Source organism: Ischnura elegans, chromosome 9 (assembly GCF_921293095.1).
Source record: "Ischnura elegans chromosome 9, ioIscEleg1.1, whole genome shotgun sequence".
NCBI classification, from domain to species: Eukaryota; Metazoa; Arthropoda; class Insecta; order Odonata; family Coenagrionidae; genus Ischnura; species Ischnura elegans.
The window spans coordinates 23,459,224-23,480,227 of NC_060254.1; the positions used below are offsets into that span (position 1 = coordinate 23,459,224).

The 21,004-nt window shown below is 37.2% G+C and overlaps 2 protein-coding genes across 12 annotated transcripts in view; both read right to left on the reverse strand.

Moving 5' to 3' along the window:
- Nucleotides 1–1,244: 1,244 nt before the first annotated feature.
- On the reverse strand, nucleotides 1,245–9,463 carry LOC124165549 (mitochondrial tRNA methylthiotransferase CDK5RAP1). The gene is made up of 10 exons (XM_046543004.1): nucleotides 8,825–9,463; nucleotides 8,503–8,748; nucleotides 8,207–8,417; nucleotides 5,443–5,588; nucleotides 4,766–4,974; nucleotides 4,393–4,677; nucleotides 3,336–3,485; nucleotides 3,122–3,262; nucleotides 2,137–2,317; nucleotides 1,245–1,552 (listed from the first exon to the last, which is right to left on the reverse strand). Exons 1-9 carry the CDS (start codon nucleotides 9,087–9,089, stop codon nucleotides 2,210–2,212), a joined length of 1,761 nt encoding a protein of 586 aa, XP_046398960.1. The 5' UTR covers nucleotides 9,090–9,463; the 3' UTR covers nucleotides 1,245–1,552; nucleotides 2,137–2,209.
- A 5,257-nt stretch (nucleotides 9,464–14,720) lies between these two features.
- Nucleotides 14,721–21,004, reverse strand: part of LOC124165782 (homeobox protein extradenticle) — a 380,934-nt gene continuing 374,650 nt past the window's right edge. For 6 of the 11 annotated variants that reach the window (XM_046543278.1, XM_046543284.1, XM_046543282.1 and 3 more), the window contains one exon: nucleotides 14,721–20,622. In XM_046543278.1, coding sequence (XP_046399234.1) covers nucleotides 20,347–20,622 — 276 coding nt within the window. In that variant the 3' untranslated portion in view covers nucleotides 14,721–20,346. The remainder of the gene's footprint in view (nucleotides 20,623–21,004) is intronic. The other 5 variants (XM_046543288.1, XM_046543286.1, XM_046543287.1 and 2 more) reach the window with 3 other exon arrangements.

Below are 21,004 nucleotides of genomic sequence, written 5' to 3' on the forward strand. Positions count from 1 at the left end.
CTGCAAAAGAAAAAATTTGAAGAAAATATTGAAAAAAATCCCTCAAGACGAGGATCGATCTTGGAACTTAGGAATGTTAGGTACTCAGGGGCAGATATAGATTTGTACCAAGAGGGGGTAGCAAACTGGGAGCCTAGGGTATTCCTCCCTGCTTAAGGACGCTTCGGGAATTTTGTAAATTTGGGATTTTCAAGCAGGGCTGGCTTAAGGGCCGGGCAACTGCCTGAGGAGACATAGCTAGGGGGGCGACCAAACGCCCCCTGTTTAATCGGGGGGTACTTCATGACAACCCCCTTGGTAGAGGGGCAACACAATAGCAGTTTGACCAGGTAAATATTTTGCCTTGAGCAGACTCTGTTTTCAAGGCTCAAAATTAGCTGTTTTAGGCTCATTCTCTGACATAAAAGACACAAATATCCCCCAGGATTAAAATTAATTTATAATTCAATTTGTAATAGCAGGTAAAAAAGGTTGCCTATTCCCCCCTTTAGCTATGGGCAGGTAGTGCCAAGTTTCTAATGTCATAAAACATCCTTTATTCACTCCTTCAAAGACTCTCTTCTAGAAAATATGGATACAACATTGAGCTCTATAAAAAAGGGAGCCATAGGCTAATGTAGGCTATGTGAGTGTCTGGGGCTACCAAATCAAATCCGCTCATCTAGTACTACTAGTGGGTCCTAGATTTGATACAGTGGGTGATTGTTGAGCATTTATGCAGTGGAGGTATCGACTTTTTATCGACTAAACAGAATTTTTTTCAAGTATACCGGGGGATCAGACTGGCATGATGGCTACAGGGTTGGCTTCCCCTCAAGAGGGTACAGGTTCAAATCAAATCGGTGGTGGAGATTTGTCAGAGAGATTTGTAGAGACTGCCTGATTCCTGAGTGAGTGCACTTTGTGAAGGGCACTTTAAGTGCAGCACTCCTTCCGTTACATAAGATGTTAAGTCGTGATCTGCTAGGTACCTTTCCTTAAGAGCAGGCTACTGCTGATGCCAGGTCTCTCTTCATGCTTCCTTCCCTCATGGCACAAATGACGTCAGCTATCAGATGCCTCATCCAAATACCATACCTTCAAATATCCAGACCACTTCAAGGAGTTTCCATAAACTTGTGAGGGAGACTTTGCACTCAAGTTTGAGATTCAATGGTTTAGCCAGTAGTCAAAAGGTTTGTAAGGGTTCTTACAGGTGCTCTAATAAGTTAATTAAAATAAAAAGAGTTAAATAACACACCCAATTCAATGCAATGCGGACTCTATTGTGGTTCCAGCCCAAATGACTGTTTATTTATTTTAAACATAATAATTTCATGGCAACAATGTAAAACGGCCAATATAACATACAAACAAGATAAAACTATAAATTAATATATTGAAAACAATAAAAACCAAAACATATTAAAATGAATTAGAACGCCATATTTGTATTCAGGAGCCTGACATACACCCCTAGGAGCCACAATGTAGCTCTGCCATTGTTTCCAAGGTACTTAGTGGTTATAAAAAATATGCAACATTCAAAGATGGAGAAATACGATTCTGAAGTACAGTGGAACCTCGTTAAAGCGAGTATGGGCTATAGCGACACCCCCGCTATTACGAGATATAGCCGATGCACCGTCAATTGACCCTATAATGAGCGTGTTAAAAATTCGTTTTTACGAGACCCTTTCGGTGTTGGCTCTCGCCATAGCGAGGGTTTCACCGCCGGAAGACTTTCATCAAGACTCCTTAACCTCTGTAATTGCTAGCGATCTGTTAGAAATGAAGTTAATGGAGTGCTCAGTCTCAAATTTATGTGGTAAACTGTCGTTCGATAAATATAATGATTGACGAAACAATGCTTTGCATGATTTTTATTCAGTGCGGCGCTTATAAATTGTTTGAATAGTTAGTCGTTATTTGCGTAAGGAAATTTAGTGATGCAAAAAAACATCGCCTTTCGTCTGGATTTATGCTTACGTTTATCGGATAGATGTTTATCTGTCGCCGCACCACTCCTGTTCCTGTATATCTGTTCGCAACAGGTATATTGGCTATTATTTGCTCCACCTCCGGTAAAGCGACAATTCGCTATAGCGAGTGTTTATTAGTGCACCGTGGGGTGTCGTTATATCGAGGTTGCACTGCATCTGGTACTTTCCCGGTGAATCTTGTTGATGAAGTCTTCATAGGATTCTCAGAAGATTCTCAGCCACTGAGATCAACAATTCAGACATCTTCTCATTGAGCTCATCTTCTCATTAAATTCTTGCAACGAAGTATGGTATAGTGCTTTACCTTTTAAGACTTGGCAACTAGCTTCATGAATCTGGAAAGTAAAACATAATACCACAAAGAAAGTGATGTTTAAGACACAATATCATAAAATAACAGAGAGAATACTTGACACAAGGCATAAAATACTACTTGTGATAAATTCAGAAATGATGATTGCCTTCAAAAGGAAACAAATTGCCTCTAACCATAAAAAAATGTGAAAATTTTGTATTGTTATGATGGCCTAATATGCATCGCATACACCATCAACCGGAATTAGTAGCACCAGTAGCACCAGTGGAGGAAATGTTATGCCAAAGAAGTCCAAGATGAATTCATCAAAGATGGAATGGGATTGAATTCCAGTATTAAAAAGGATGTAATAGTAATTTGAGGAATTAGATAAGGATGTTGGGTGATAAGATGGACATAACTCTCACTTTATTGCTAGCTTAATAAGTTATGACAAAGGTAGGCATTATCAGGATATAGATTTGAATTTAAAACAGATAAGGAGAAGATACTGTACTGCAAATAAACATAATGAATATTTGGCAATAAGAGCTTTCCACAAAATTGACTACCTCTACATCAGAGAGCCTTTGTAGGTTAAATGATTGATCGCTACATTCATTTACAGTGAATCTCCACTGCCACACAACACAATAGAAACTTTTTCATCGACACATGATAAAGATTGCTAAATAACAGTTTTTAATTTGCTCAGTTCTAGTTTGAATACACAAAACTCCATTAAAATTGAGATACTACACACTTAAGATCAATTTTCCTAGGATATCCACCAAATTTAATCAAGAGTAGCCAAATCAAGAAAATTTCCTCAAAGGCAGCTCACCTGAACAGCAACATAATTTCCTTTTTCTATCGCACTCAATTGCCTTGAATTGGGAGTCACTGGAATTTCCTCAGCTGGAAAGATCACCTTGATACCTCCATCATTTCGACCAGCCAAATCTGACTTGGACCGTTTACTCTCCTTTAACAAAATAATAATTAAAATGTCACTTCCAACTGAAATTGTTTTCATAGCTTTTGAGACTAACACTCACCCCTTCAACCAGAACAAGCTGCATCTGTCCAATTTTTGCTTTGTTCAATTTTTCAGCAATTAATCGATATTTATGCTGCAATAGCATCAAACGCTTAATTTTAGTTTCCTGAGGCACATCATCCTTCAAACGGTGGAATGCACGTGTTTTCTGAAACAAATAAGTGAAAATTTACAACTCCATAAAAACTAACCCGCGCTAAAAAATAAAATTGTACTACATCAATATTTAAGCTAGATTACTAAATATAATAAAATAAAGCCCTTGATCAGATCTTTGCTCCTGATCAAATTTTTTACACCAGTAGCCCTATGTTTATTCACCCAACCAGTTTCGATACTTGCTCACTAAGAGTACACTCGATGATGGCAAAATAAGTGTTAAAACCAGTTGGATGAATAAATGGGTGTAAATAACATGGGTATAGCATTCACTATACTTCCAGGTGTCCAACACCAGGTATTTTACCCAGTGATTTTGCAATATTCCCTGACCATTCAATGACTTGTACGTATCAAAGACAATCAATCCTGGTCTACAGGTCTACAGACACACAGAACAATGACTGTGTTGAGAACCCAACCATGAACGAGGATGCTTCTATATAAGTTCAGCAAAAACCTCAGGGCAAAAGCAGTAACATTTCTAGTGTACAGTTATGACAGAACACCTTACGTGATCAACTAAATCAAAGAATTTTCAGTGCAAACTGCTTCACATCCGTATGTTCTAAGTGATACCATTTTTGATTCCTTCCCCTCATTTATCTCCCACTGTTCCCAAATTCTTGGAATCATAAATGTGTTAATCAAACAAATACTGTCCTCCCATTTTTATCTGAGTCACTATTTTTAAGCACTGATACCCTTGCCATTACAGTCTTGACAATGAGTTTGAAGAGTTTAACCAAAAAATTACGGCCAAATAATAAGTAGCAATAATGGAAGTGTAAAACGGGTTCTGATTATTCACGAAACTGAGGAACACTTCAGATTCACTTATAAGTCGCATTTCCCACACCTCTAAAGAACAATTAAAGAGAAAAACAAATACCTACCTCACGCATGCTGTAGGGAAAAATAAACAATGTGTTGTATTCGACCTCATCCATTAGCGTAAGTGTCTCCGCAAACTCTTCATCTGTCTCCCCACAAAATCCACAAATAAAATCTGAAGATAAAGAAACTCCAGGGATGACCTCCCTCACGTGATCAATAAGCTGGAGGTACGCTTCTCGAGTATATCCCCTTCCCATTCGTTCAAGCACGCTGGAACTACCACTTTGGGCTGGAAGGTGGAGGTTATTGCAAACATTCAGCCTTTCTCTCACCACACGAAGAACCTAAAACCAGATACGATTGTGAATCATTAGTAAGATCTGCTTCACATAGCTTTATGAGAATAAGTAACGTAAAAAGACAGGAGAATACCTCATCAGGGAAATCCTTTGGGTGAGGAGACGTAAACCTTACCCTCATTTCGGGGTTAATTGCCGACACTTTATCCAGCAACTCAGCAAATCTTATGCCACCTTTTTTTGGTTTGTACACAGTTCGAAAACCTTCACTCATTCGCGTTATTTCTGGTTCATTGTGTTTGTCATCTTCTGCTTTATATCTGTAACTATTCACATTCTGTCCTAAAAAAAAGAAAAAATATAAGAAAACATCACGTACTTAGCAGCTAATAGATCATGGCGTACTATTTTGGTGGCATACTAAATGGCCTACTAAATTAAGGAATGTGTACTGAAAACATACAAGAGTGAGAAGCCTGGAAATATGGGTAACCCTTCAGAATACAACTTCCGAGGCCACTGCGCAGACCAGTATACTATCCAGGTTCTTGAATTCCTACCGTAATTATACTCAGCCTCATGGTACTAGATCTTAGGCCCTCGTGGTCCATCAAAGGCGGCAATGGATATTACTTAAGAATACGGTATTAATATATGTATGTACACAATAAAGCCCTTTTAATTTGAACTTTAATGAACAATTAATTTATTTTTTCAATCACAACATATTTTATGACTCCTAACATTTTATTTGTGACATTGCGATGGTGAAAAAAATACATAATTGCAACATGAAGACTTCAATGTTACCTAATAGCGTGATTTCCTTAACACCTTCATCAGAAAGATGGCGGACTTCATTCAAAATCGACTGGATGGGACGGGAACGCTCACGGCCACGGGTGAAAGGCACAATGCAGTAGGTACACATGTTGTCACAACCTCGCATAATAGATCTGTAATTCAAAAAATAAATGCCCTTGAAATATGATACCATTGTTAACTTGAATCAAAAATCCATATTTTAAATATCCCATTTGGTCTTCTTCTGGGTTTGTAGTAATGGTGTTGTTTAAGAGCATAGTTATCCTGCTACCCAAATGCATTCCATACATACCATAGGATTCATTCATGCAGTCTATAGCATTATAATCCTATAGAAGAAACTTGAAGGAGCAGTCATGATGGTTGTTTGATGGTTACAAGTTTCACCAATGCAATGGCCGGCATCTTCATATCAAAGTGACGAGCTGGTTTCCCTGTCTGGTTTTAATCATGGTCATCAATTTTAATCACTATCTAAAGATTAGTCTATTAAAAGTTAAGATGGTGAAAAGTGCCCCACGATATTTTGAGAAATAAAAAATATACGCTTAAAGTGCATCCAAAATTATGTGTTTACCCAAAGTTTCAGGCCTCAACAATGGAAAATAACCCCAGAAAAAATTGAAACACGATTTTTAGTTTTTTAACCATATCTCCAGTTTTTATTTTTGCAAAATCATTTTCTTGATTTTAAATTGTGTATACTATTATGGTCTACCATCCTGATTTTTTTTTTTTAATTTTTGAACCGAAAACTAAACTTTTACATAAGTTTTAAATTTTCAAAATTACATTAAAAATTTTAGGAAACAATAGACATGCCGAAAAAAATATATGTTCTAACCCCTATCTTAAAGTATAATCCTAATTTTTTTCAGATTTTTAAAATTGGTGGAACAGGGTCAAACACACAAATAACTGCTTTGCACCATTTGCAGTGAACCTTATGTTGATGTATTCCTAGAATTTCCAGAGCATATAATTTTTTTAACCTTTGGTTTCAAAGTGAATTATTTCCATTTCAAATAGGCAAGTAATTCCTGTTTCCAGGGGATACTTCGCCACTATTGACTGTTTGCCACTTTGATTAAAGTATATTGCTTATGTTCATTTATTCTGGTGGTGAACCTTTGGCCTGTTAGTCCCATACAATGCACAGCATGTATCCACATTTTTGGCGTTTAAATTTTTGACTTTCAAATTAATCCATATTTTCTTCCTATCCTGAGTGGTGTGTGTATAAAATCATTGGGTATTTTTCTCTTGGAAATTTATTTTGAATTCCAAAGGATAAGGAAAGGATCTCGATGGGAAACAATATTCAGCACCTTTTGTACGCATTTCTCCTAAGGTTAAGTTTTGGCAAGGATGTTTCTTTTGTTTCTTATTTAGATGGGTGTGGGGAAATTTTCTTCCGTTAGAGGAATGTTCATCGACCAGCCTAAGATCATAGCTCTGAAACTCAAAGAGTGCCATGAAATGCTAAGAATATTAGAGAATTATTTTTTCTGTGCATGTGGGCTTTCTGTAAATTGAGAATTGAGGTTGACATTATGCACTGCGTAAGAAGTTACAGAAGGTACCCAAGGCATAATATCTATTTGTTCCTCCCCAGCAATATTGAATGTCATCTCCATACCTATGCCATTATATTATATTATTTGTCATGGTTTAGTTAGAGCTTGTGAGTTTCTTCTCCAAGTAGTTCACCAAAACATAGGCCAAGATGGCAAGCCCTACTGGAAATTCCAAAATTAAGTAGTGAAAACTGAAATAATTTTGTTCCATGTCAATGTTCATGAGCACATAAATGTGTCGAATGTGCTCATATAGGATGGGTGTGTTCAGTGAAAATCCTTTAGTCATTTTCATTATTTTGAGAGTAAGGATCGAAGTGAAACGGCTTGCAACATCCAAAATTATCACAGGACTCAAACCAACTTTCCATGCACTATTTCCTGGACTTTTCCCTAATTTTATATCAATGATAAACCAGTTGTAATTGGGAATTTATGGAAAAATCAGTATAGTATATTGTGAAATAAAATCAAGCAGTAGTAGCAGTCGCTGAAATACTCGTAGAGTCAAGTACTGCTGATTCAGCACCGCCCCTCGCAGCCCAGCAACAAAACACCCAGCTCAAAACGAAAAGCATCGTCAAGAGGATAGCAATGAGAGTTGGAAAGTTTTCTGGGTAATTATCAAAGGAGAAAGCAGTGGTCATGTCATAATGGCCTCTTGAGTGGCACGGTATTGGAATAGTGGATGCTGCCTTCACCAGATCTGGTATCTCCATCTCGAGATATTGGTGCCTTTTAGGACACCACCTCCTCGTACATTGAGAGGGTGGAAGAAACAATTGTAATATATAGCTGCAAATAGTTGAAATTTGGAAGGTAATGCAAATGCATGGGTGGCTGCAAATCACAGAGACAAAGGGAGTGATAGAGAGATAAGGCATGAGGAATCGTTGGGAGCAATGTAGTAAAGTTTGTAATCCACATACTTGGTATTCTAATTTTTGCTGTTGGTGATTGAAATTTCATATCTGAGATGGAGGTGTCCAGTGGAATAGGGTGAAGAGGATTTTTAATATTTAACAGGAATTTGATAAACTTAAACCAAGTGAAACACGATGCTTATGATCCAAGAATAAGAGCAATTATTTGATATCAATTTTACAAAGGGCACAAGCATCATGAAGCATTTGGGGTTAATGAAGTCTAAAATGAAGAAAAAATACACTTACACAAAGGCAGTTACAGAATCCTGATTTAGCCGAACTGGCGTCACGTCTGCATAGGTCTCCTCAAAAGATAGCTGAACGTTAACAGCTTTCTGATTATTTTCCGTCAATGCAAGTAGACGTGGAAGATCCTTATAGCTATCAGGCCCAGCAATTAGATCCACGGCCTCCTCTTTCTCGAGTAGTTTTTCTTTTAAACGCTCCGCCATACAACCTAGAAGGATTTTATCAGAAAATGTTTACAGTATAAGAGGGAGATACTAGACTATTGGAAATCAACAGTTATATTGATGTCTTACCCAAAACTCCAATTTTCATAGGTGCTTTCCCTTTCACCTTCCCCCGAATATTCTTCATCCCTTTTAAATAAGTTAGCTTGTTCCATACTTTACTTTCGGCTCCCTCACGAATCGCACAAGTTACAACAAGCACAATATCGGCATCATTTAAAGCTTTAGTCCTCCGATAGCCGTTTCCTTTTAAAATTGACCATACAACTTCAGCATCATTCACATTCATTTGACACCCATAAACGTCCAAATAAACTGCATGGATAAGAAATGTAATATGATTAGACTGAAAATGGACAATTCAATTACCGTCATAACATATGATACCTACCTTTCCTATTTCCACTTTCAAAACATTCCTCATTCAGATACGACGTTGAGGAGATTACTTCATCGGCCACCTTATTGCTAACAGCACTTTCTCTTAAAAAATGCTCTAACCCTGGACCATTTCTAAGTAGAAATTTAGTATTCTCTTTCTCAATTGGCGATGGCTTTCCTAGTTCCTTCGTTGAGTAAAGGAACACCCGTTTGTTCAAGAGAAAAGACCGCAAAATAGGGCTTCGCGAAAGAGGTTTAAACATTCGAAGGGACATTTCAAATACTACAACGGAGTTCCTAAATTTTAATTCTACTTACTACCTCAAATATTTTTTTCATGCGCTTTCTACCATAACAATAACCATATCCGTACTTCAACCGTTGATAAACATGACGGATGGCAAGTGAACAGGTACCTAAAAAGAAATTTAGGTAGCGCCTTTGGACCTAACGTGGGAAAATAATGTTTTTAGTAACAGTAAGCAGTAGGTACGGTAAAGATGCCGCTTACGTGAACTATTGCCAGATGCGGTAATTAATCTCCATCTCTCTCCATCTACTGTGGCAAAGAGTTCATATCACTAGATATATGTATACAGTATTTTTGAACTGAGGTCTCAATCGTGAGACGTGCGGGGCATTGAACTCAACTGTTTCTGTCTGCGCCCATATTTTGAATTTTGTCTTACGCGCCTTCATTTTGAATTTTGTAATACATACGACAGAGGTAGTGCGGCTCACCTATAGGGTGGTTTCCTATTTTTTTATTGCCTAAATCGAAATATTATGACTCCTGGAGTATATATTTCACGCTTTTAGATTTTTTAAATGATAATACCTATTTTTCGCGATTTAATGAAAAGTGAAAAGTTTCAAGCGCGCGGGCTGCTTGCTGCCGAGCACGGCGGTAGTGTACCCTGCTAGCAGGTAACGCCTGGCTTAAATAAGGATTATTAACCCCTCAAGCGCGGCGGGCATTTAATTAAATCCCATCCCAGCGGCCGGATGAGATTTAAATGACTTCGCCTTTTTAGAATACTATCATTCAATAATTTATATCTTTCATAATAAACGATCAGTATCGTTGAAAATTTTTGTAAACCTGCGTAATATAATACGCTACTATGTAAGAGTTTTCGAGCGATTTGAATAAATATTTATCGTTTTATGCATCAGTGGCGCAGCGAGGGGGAGGTTTTGGGGGATAAAAGCCCCCCCAGAGCTCAAAGAAATTTTCAGTTAAATCCATTTTACTTAATTTGATTGATACTACAAATAGAATAGGGTAAGAATTAATAAAATATCCCTCAGAAAGCCGTAAAACTCACCATTTTCAACCATTTTTCTTAAAATTCCGAAGCAATTTATTAATCTCGCACCTACCGCTTATCCTGGTGGGTATTCCATACCTCCACACACCCCGGTTTTGGTTACACCTAAACCCCCCCCAGCCTTGATTCCTTGCTGCTTCCCTGTTATGTATCTCCTTCCATAAACTAATGAGCAAATTTTCAGTTTTGAAAGATTTAAATTTGGTTTCGAATTAGCTGCGAGATCTCTAACATGCCATGCATTTTAAAATACAATTACATAATGTATTTTAGTTATTTGGGGTTGAAAATTTCATAACAGATTGGATACTTTCGATAGGATTACCCGTTTTGCCCACTTGAAAATTTATCACTTCGCCCATTTCTCTTTGTTCTATTATTACCGTATCATTTCATATAGGTAATCACGTCCTAATGTTTCAAACGTCAATGTGTGAATATTCAAATGATTTTACCTTAGAAAATCTGCTTTGTGTGACATGATTTGAAGCAATCTAATCATAATCTCACTGCACATGTTTCACACCAGTACACGCAGTCTCTTCATTTCCCATATTAGGCACAAACAGCAAACCTCCTTTGAGACTTTGATTTCTTCCCAGCTTCAGGAATTGTCCTTAGGGAATGTATTTCTGTGAGTCTTGGTACTCAATTCTGTAAGAAGTGACGGTCTTGTCCAAACAGTCCGTATGAAGTTGGATATTTCAAAAATATTACCTCGACCAATGGTACGTAAAATGATAAGTCAATTTTTTATACGTGTTTTTCCTGTGAAAAACATATGAATTTAGGACTTTGGCATTCAATAGTCTCCTAAATAACTTCATACACCACTTGTAATGGCGTTTTCTTTCCATTAGGTATGAATGCAATAACAGGTCCTTGAAATTCACCCCACCATTGAATTTATTATAACCTATCACACAAACAGACTTCCAAGTCTCTTTTTTGCCTTTCAATACTATTCCCATTTCATAGGATTCCCAATTATAAATAAAAATACCACACTCAGGAAGTACACCTGATGAGAATTTCAACACACTGCCTGAAAGAAAACCACACAGTATGAATGACTCTAGCAGACTGAAGCACGTGGTTTCGAAGCTCCATCAAGAGACGAGAAAATATCTTATTATTTGCTGACTGTTTAGAAGGAATCTTATCGTCGTTGATTACTGTCCAGAAAAAAAAAACAAAAAAATTAATGCAGAGCAAAGCACATGGCCCCTTCCCTTAAGACTAACAAGGCGAACCAAACACACTTGGGGCTCGAGGCGACGACACACAAGGAGAAGATGGAGAGAAGGCAGTGAGCTTAGAAGATACCGCATCTCAAGAATAGGCGGCAGTTTTCAAGATAGTACAGTCGAAGGAAGGCATTGAGTTTATGGACCGGATTTGTCAACGGTTTAAAATGGAATTTCATCGAGACATTAAAAAAAACCCTGAAGGCATGAAGTCCCTATGAATATTTTATTGGAGAGGAAAAACATTTCTTCAAAAGATAGAGTAATTAGTTTTAATTTAAAATTCAATATCTGATGGAGAAAAAATATTATATACAGTAGGTCAGGAAGGGTACTGGGTACACATGACGGCATTGAGGGGTTAATACCCTATCAAACAAAGGAAACTTTCCAACCATAGGCAATTTTAATAGGTGATTATTAAGAAATGTTTCCCAGTTTCCCATTGGTAATCTTAGACCATGTAAAACTCCTATCTACTCGTAGAGCATCTAAGTCCCTGAGACGTCATGTGGAGTGGCATCGCATGGGTGCCAATCTGGCCTTTTTCCAATGAGGTTTAAATTGACCATTAACATTCATCTGGGATTTCTAAAACCAAATACATAATTTGTAAATTATGAATACACTAATGGTGGGTAACGAATCGCAATCAATGCCTTTTGTTTTCTTTGATGAAGGAAACTATCCTATTGGGAATAAGCATCTTATTACTGTGATGGAAAAACCGCCATGTAACATGGACCTTAGGCTTGCCTCTGCCCAGACCACTTGATTCCTGAGTGCAGAATACCAAGGGTCATGGTGCTAGGTGTGTTAGGCACCAACAAAGATAGCAACGCAATTGAACGAGGGCTTGAAAGAAGCCTCTTCCATTCGTTAACCCCATACCTCCGCTAAAGCCATGCATTGCAGTAATTATGATATATTTCTAACCTATTGTGTTAACAGCAGTGAAATTCACAATAATTGCAATGGCAAAAAAATCCTCTTGACTGAAAAATGCACCACAGACTTTCAGCTTTCAGGGAAGGGCTTTCTAATTTTTCACTCATATGATCTATTTTATTATCACAATTTTTCCTTAACACTACCTTTCTGCTGCCTCCAACCATGATTTCTCTGCTGCCATCATCGTCCACGTCCTGTTATACAGAGCATACCCCAGCTTGAAGTTCATATGATTTTTCGCTTACTTAAGTAATTTGATCTTCATCTGGAAGACGAAGCCTTAACACCTTGCGTACCGCGGTATTTAAATACCTTGGAACGCCGAGATTGGAAATTTGTGCCTATTAGGGCATAATTCCTTTGGTTTAAACATGGTAAAAAAGCTAATGTTCAGAATATAACTTTATCCAATCAAACTTTATGATGCATCAATTCATTATGAATAATGAACAACAACTGAAAATGTACTAACGAGTACGTATTGTACGCTTTAAAATTGTTTAGGTTGACACGCCTAAATGACGAGAATCTTCGTCATCCGTCCAGAACGTTCGGGAAAAAATGACGAGAATTCTCGCCATCCGTACGCAACGTGTTAACCTTCAAAACTGATTTCACCACGCAAAATTCTTTGTTAAAACTTTCGCAGGTACTCGTCATGTTGGATAAAAACTTTTGAGCTATGTTGCCGCATCAATTTTGGGTCAAAGGGGCCACACAAAAATTGACGCAGCGGCATAGCCGAAAAGTTTATATTCAACTACACAAAATTTTCTTTCTTTCTTTCACCTAATATATTCCCCACATGTTTCATCCTTTAAAGATCGAACTGACTTACCAACTAATTTTTCCTTATTTTTTTGCAAATCCTATTTATTTAACAACTAATGAAGACATATAATGAAGGAAAACCCAAACAAAAATTTTGCCATTGCTTGAAAAATAAATATACACTTGACCAAAAACAAAGTTTAACTACATAATGTATACTGATCTTTTGAATAAATGAGCATTTTTCACTGGATAGTGAGTGCAGAGAAAATATAAACAGCATATACTTGATCTCTACAGAGGTGATGAAAATAACCAATTTTGAAAAGGTGCAATTAACAACCAATGTGTCAATCAACAACAATACACAATCCCAGTGTGTCAGTACCACCAAAAAAATGGAAAAATTTTAATGTCACAATTTTAGAATAGTGAAAAGCAAGGTTAAAATATTGATTTTGACCAAAAATGTTCTACCAATGAAAAATCACACAAAAATAGAAAAATGGTATGGTTAAACATTCAGTGTCTAAAAGGAGAGATTGAAAATAATTTTAAAAATGGAAAGATTAAATACAAGGAAAGTGACCAGGACGGTTCAATATATATGTACTTGATTTAAAATGTTTTAGGTGTGAAAATTACCCAAAAATGAAAAAAAATGTTAACTATAAACACTAGGATAAATGCTCCCAAAAAGGGTAAAATTTTTAATTTCATTTAACATTTTCAGATTGAAAAACATTGAAAAATGGATAATTGGTTGGGTTTGAGGAACATTGGAGAAAAATTCAGGAAAGGATCAATCGATTTCTCCCCCGACCTCTAAACCTGTGACCTGTAAACCTCTTCTACAATAATTTTAAGTTTTTAGGATATGAAATTTAACTAACTTTGGCTCTTATCAATATCCTTGTCAAATGGCGTTAACTATGGTTTATTTATCAACATTCTATGATTAATTTTAGCAAATACACATATTTAAAGTGCCATAACAATCCACAGCAATTGAAGCACAAAAGGAAAACCAGAAGGAAAAATATTTACCCCACGCTTCGAAGTGAGTCCATCCTCAGTCGTGTCCCAAGAATTACCCTAGTGGCATGCATCACAAGTGGAGTGGGTGCAGAGTGCAGTTTTAAGGATGAGTTCCTCCTCTCTCCATACAAAGGTTTGGTTTTTTGTCAGGGGCAGTACATGCAAGGGTACCTACCCTAGTAAGCAGGGGTGCCGACTTACAAAAATTATTGGGGGGGCCCAAACCGGGGACCTTGCCCCGGTAAATTTTATAAGAAGTGAATTTTAAGTTTTTTAAGCATTTTAGAAGTCATATAATCTACATTGGAACCCTGATCACTTGAATCTCGATATCTGGACACTCAGGGGAAAATCGACAAGCCTGACACATTTTTTCCTCACATCTGTTACGAATTTTTGGGGGGGCTCGGGCCCCCTCAAGCCCCATGGAGTCGGCGCCACTGCTAGTAAGCATGCTATTGATTGTAACATAGGTACCTACAACCTACCAGTGACATAAGGTCATAAGCACATATCCAGTAAAGCTGATGAAGCAGAGGCTTTTCCAGGGAGAAAATAAATCGAACTGTTCTCTTTAAGTTCCGTCAACATCCATATTTTATTTCGAAAACTGCATATGTTACAATACATACAGATGCCAATATTAACTTACACAATGACAAGAAAAAACATTTTGCATGTCAACTCCTTTTCAGGAAGTTCATAATTTTAAATTTTGCACACCATTAAAGGAAAAGGCATCACCAATTCAGAAACAATAGTCACTCTTCTTGAAGTTTTAAAAGAAACATTGGACCAAAGATGGTACATTATAGCTCTACTTCATGTCTACTAATTAGCAACTAAATTTTCAATGCCCTTTCACATTTTAGTGATCTTGAGATACCTCTCTCTATCATCAAGGGTAATTTTATCTTAAGCTTTTAGACTCATTTCTATTCGGTATAATAAATGACGTATACTGAGACATGCATGAGTTTCCCCACACATTCAATATTCTTTAATAAAATACTCTCCCTATGAGACAGACAGCAGGATTATTCACTCGTGCACATTAGAACTGTGTCAGAGAAAAAAATAACATTACTATGTCAACTGCATATCTCTTCAATTTGCACACTTCAGTTTTTAAAAGGATAAACAACCTGTATAGAAGAACAGACATGTCTCTGACAGACAGCACATGCTTTGAATAAATTTAATGCTCAATGAGATACAAAGATATAAAAATAAAATGTTCCTCAGGTGGAGAAATGTAACTCCTAGTGCAGTATAACTCAATTAAAGCTGTCGTAAATTGAGAGATTGGAAGGTCCATTTACCTTTACCACTGCCTATACCATGATAAATTGTTTAAAACAAAAAATAACAATGTTGTTTGCTACACAAATTTTGTAATTAGTACTTACTTAAGGAAAGATTTAACTATTAACTAAGATCAACACATACAAAAAATTCAATCACTCTTTTATACTAACTTAAAAAAATTAAAAAGTTTGCAAAAATATTGATGAATATTTGCATGAAAATATTTACAAAGCAAAATTCCACACATTCTTCAGCTTTCGGTGCCAAAAAATACTGCAATTGATATACATATTACTCATTCTTTTCCTGAATAAAACAACCATACCCTAACAACCAAGAAACCAGCAAATATTTTTGAAAGAAATCAACTGCACATTTAACACTAGATACAATTGCAGCTATATGAAAACAATGATGTTGATGAAGTTATATAAATTTAAGAGCATAAGATACCATACGACAATGTATATTAAAGAATATTTAGAAGGCTACAACTTAGTACAGCTATACATACATTCAGATCATAAAATACTGATTCATGAAAAAATTAACTTCGTTGATAGAACCATAAAAAAACAGTTGTATATTGTCAATTAAGGGACATAATCAAATTTATCTAAATTGAATAAGGAAATTCAATACTAACTGACCCCCATTCATTGCCCACAGTTGTGCTAAACATGCAGAGATGAGATGAATGCATATGATGGGTTTAATATACTGTGTTTAGAGTAATGTGACTTCTGCATACAGCTGTGTCTCTCAGAAAGTGTACTTTTGAAATGCAACAGTGACTTATAGAACTATACATATGCCTCTCGTAATAGTAGTAGTAATCAATTCATATATAATATTGTATTTATATAATAATTTCTCAAGATTTCAAAAATCGTATACATTATTATGGGGTTTTTTGTTTCCACCACGTATGGTAAAAAAAAGACGTATAGCAACTGTTCACATGCTTTGAAAAACTGTGGCTTGGGAGGAAGAAACCTTTCCCATCTGTTTGTGCTTCAAACAGAATCTAGCATTACCCAACCACTCATCAGATGCAAGAAAAGATCGACAACACGCACACCATAATGTACCATTACAAAGCTAAACTTATGCTCTGGTTGCTATAAGACTCACCCATTTATACCAACTTCCTCCCCAGCTATAAGCCACTTTCACGATAAACAAATTGGATCAAAAATTTATAGGTTTCTTTTTTTTCTGGGTGATCACAGCTCTAAAGTATACGCTTGTATGATACCCTCTATTGCCAGCTAAAACCCATTAACATTTGAATGAGGCAATAAGCTGATCAAGGGGTACACTTTTGCTGGCAACTATGAGAAGTATTAGTGATCAAAGATACTACAATTTCATGTGAATTCAACAACCATTCCAAAGACTTAATACAACCACTCACATAAGAAAACTTCAGCTTTGCTATCGGAATGGCGACATTTGGTGGGTAAATGATGAAAAGATAGGATAAAATAACCTCTTTGATTTCAAATCTGACTACCCTACACCTCTACAAATGTATAAATATAAATGGAGAGTTTTCTTTCAATCAGCACAACAATTCACTGCCATGTACACATATTTGCCAATGCTTACAATTAATGAATTATCGCCTGAAGCCTCTCCCAATCACAAAAGTTAGAAAATAATTTTGACCCACAAATTACAACAGCGAGATGGGAATTTTTTTCTGGCAGATGATGAGAATACTCAGTTTTGCAAATGTTGTTCACACAACAATAATTTATTTAGGAACAAGGCCTTGGGAAGAGGACATTATCCATCCATGACTTCAGCGACCATTACTATAAAAAAATAACCCAGCAGATAACTGAGTCATAGTGACTTCCAAATGCAATGCTTCCTTCAGCTTGGACAAAGAGGTGAACACATCAAAATTGTCATTTCATTCCACCTTCCCTGAGATTTATGCATGGCACCAGGAAAGACCTTGGTGCTCACAAACCATTCAAAAAAGGCCATATTTTTTTTACATAGAATAGGAGAAAATAATGACTTTCTTTTAAATATAACTTGAGTCTCCTATAGAAAATTGTATACAGATTTCACAGCTTTCGTGTCCAAAGTTATCCCTCGTCACTACCTTGGAGTTAGTATACTGCACAATAGTTTAAACAATTCACCTCAAAAAGATTGTCCAAAATTCCTTTTAACTATCATTTGCGTTAAATTTGAGGTATATACTCAAAACTCACTGAATGTGACAAGTTTATGCAAGAAAAATAACAACGTATCATTTTGCCCACTCCATCTTGCAATTTCCACTTTAGGCTTTGATAAATTAATTCCTGAGATTCATTTCATAGAAGAGCACCCATCACCTAAATAAATTCACAAAGGTATCTCAAAAAATAATGAAGAAGTATCTTTACTCAAAACAAAATATGAATTCTTTACAGTGAAATCAAATAGGCTCTTGTCACATCATTCCCCTTGAAGATTTGAATAAAAAACTAACCACTTGAGGCACTTAAACATTCTCATGGGGAAACATTTATAAAGCTTATCTCATGGCCAAATCCATCTCTCAAGTTCAGCATGTAATCGGAATAGAAATATGTCCCTCCCAGATCCCAAGGCCATTGTAACTTCCTCAGAGTGCTCAGATTAGGAGGTAACTCGTAGCACAGTCACATTGGCAAATGAAGTGTACATGACAGTTTACAATGCTCATTCATTCAGACCTAGGATGCTTTTATCCTTAAAATCGACATGGAAACATTTAGAAAATGATGTTATATACGTATACCAGGTTTGACAGTGATGTCATTGACACCAAACAGGTGCCTTTTAAAAAAAGACAAAGGACGTCCGACTTATCCTTAAAATCCACAATTTGCTCACCACTCTTTGCCCAAAGCTATCATCTTAAAAAATCCACAAAGAGCATTAGTCAAACATATCTTCCTCTATACCAGAAGCTTATCAGGCTACTCATACCACATTTGGATAGGTGGGTCACAAATTTGGATATTAAATGATGTCTGAGCCATAATTGAAGGCACTACAATTCCTTCATATGCATTATGCGTAAATCTTACCAACATCCAAAATAGCGACAGTTAAAATGCTAATTTCGGAGCAATGCAGAAAAATTGAATAAACGTTTTTTAATTATTCTTCCAAATTACTGGGAAAATATTAATTCCTCAGTTAACTACTCAAATACATATTCAAACAGAAATAGACGAATGAGTTAAATACAAAATTAACTTGAAAGGATTTAAATTATCCAACAGGACCAATAAATTTGGCAAACAAAAATTAATTTTTTCAAGTATTGCATATTCTTCAAAAGTGGTACTGTAACACACTTCAATGGTTCAGACACATTAATATCTCATATTTCTAAGTGATTTTCTTTAACATCAGAAATCACACCCCAGAAATCCAGAGACACTGCCCTTCCTTGCATTTCAAAACCTTCACCTTCCACACATGTAGCTGTCCACTAGCCAATCAGCTTGACCAAAAAGCAGGTACCACAAGAAAATCACTGGTGTACTCACTTCATGAGTATAGCCGTTGGGCCACGAACAAATTGATGAATGATCAAATATTGGCCAAATACCTTCTACTACATTTTGAAATACGTATACACTGTGTTGCAGCTCAATTTGTTCACCTTTTTACTCTACGTTTCTGGCACTTGCAGTTATAATGCTCCACCAACAGATACATTGCTTTCCCACTAAAAAACCTACTAAAGGGATGGAGCAGGTCCAAAGAACATCTAAGAATATAATTATTTATAGCAAACGAAGACATCAAAAAATTTGCACACTAATCAAATCTCTATGACATAATACGTCACTTCTCATTCCATCTAGATAGCAGCCATACTTATTAAGCATATCCGACCAACATTCATGGGACTAACCCAAGATGTGTATTTCAAGGAGATAATCCAATAGGAATATAAAAAAAACGAACACAACAATCTTGTAAGCTTCGTAAAAGTGTAAAACAATTATAGCTAAATAAATTCAATGTCTCATCAAGTTAGCAACAAGGATCCATCCACAAGCATGAAGTCACAATATTGAATATTGCAAAGGTGCTTGAGGTGACGGCGTTCCACTCAGAATTTTCAAGTCACAACGACTGAAGTCACAACTTTCACAGAGATTTAAAAAAAATCTTGCAGCAAGGTTAAGAAAAATCAGACTACATCTAATCTATATAACTCTAATCCAACAGAGCTTCAGAGATGAACAGGCTGCTACAGCCATCACCAAAAACACGTGAACAAGACTCCAAATTTGTGCAAGCGGCCTCATGCCATCACATCCGAGAAACCAAAGCCCTAATGTGGAAGGGGGAAATTTGCAACTCCTGGGTGACTCCCTGTTGAAGCCAAAATGATACACAAGGCCCAGCCAACCATAAACTTCTCATTAGGCAGACAAAAAAATGATTGCCGCATCACATAACTTGTCTCTCGACCAATGGCCACTCACTTGGGCATAGGGTGTAGTGGGTGGAGGCGAATATGAAAAGAAAAACCTCATGGTACGCTCCACATTCCATTTCCAACTCTTAAGTCATTATCAAATGATATAACAGGGTTGAAAACATGGTTGGAAAACATCTCAGTCTGGAATGCACCCAGTGAATTTTCCACCACGGTTTCATCACTGTTCTGTCGTTTTATAATGACCACAACCTTTGGAAATGAAGAATCAGCGGAGAGTGTACCAATGAAGCGATCTCTTCTTATTTCTGGGATCTTCAAAGTAAAGCCGCAAACAGGAGGAGGGAATAGGGTGAGGAGCAGGAAGGGGTAAACGGGACGCCGAGCACAAACACCAAGTCAACACGCTCACTTGCTCTCCGCGTGTTCACGCACTCTAGATCTTGGGGCGCTTGCCATGGTGACCAGCACCTTGGCGCCCTTCCTCGTCCTCGTCCTCCTCCTCGTCTTCTTCCTCGTCCTCCTCCTCCTCCTGGCTCTCGTCCTCCTCCTCCTCGTGCGGCTGCACGGCCGGGAAGTCGGGCATCTGGTCTCGTGGGGCTGCACTCCACGGTCCTCCCGTTGGTGCCGGAGGCGGAGGGGGCGGCGGCACCGGAGAGTCCACTCGTGGCTTGGTGTTGGCGCCCTGCGAGAAGAGCGGGATGGCACACGCCTCCAGAGAATGCAACAGAGGTTTTTTTTCCAATTAGCACAAAGTGATGCGTGGGTTGGGGGACCTCAAAAAGGCAACCCAAACCACTGTCTCAGGCATGACAAAAAAATACACAGAATAGTGGCTTTAACCACATCTTGAGGCCGCTTTCACACACGTCATCAGTGCTAGTGCTGGCACCAGTGCCACATGCAATGTAATCAAACGAAAGCTTTCTAACAATGACCGGCACGCCACCAGTGCTGGTGCCAGCACCAAAATGTGCAGCTGGTGACTGGTTCTGCCAGCGAAGGATATTTTACCTTTTATTTTACCATTTACTTTATTTTATCATCTCTTTTACATAAAAACTGGAATCAAGCAGGCTACCTGCATTGGCAAA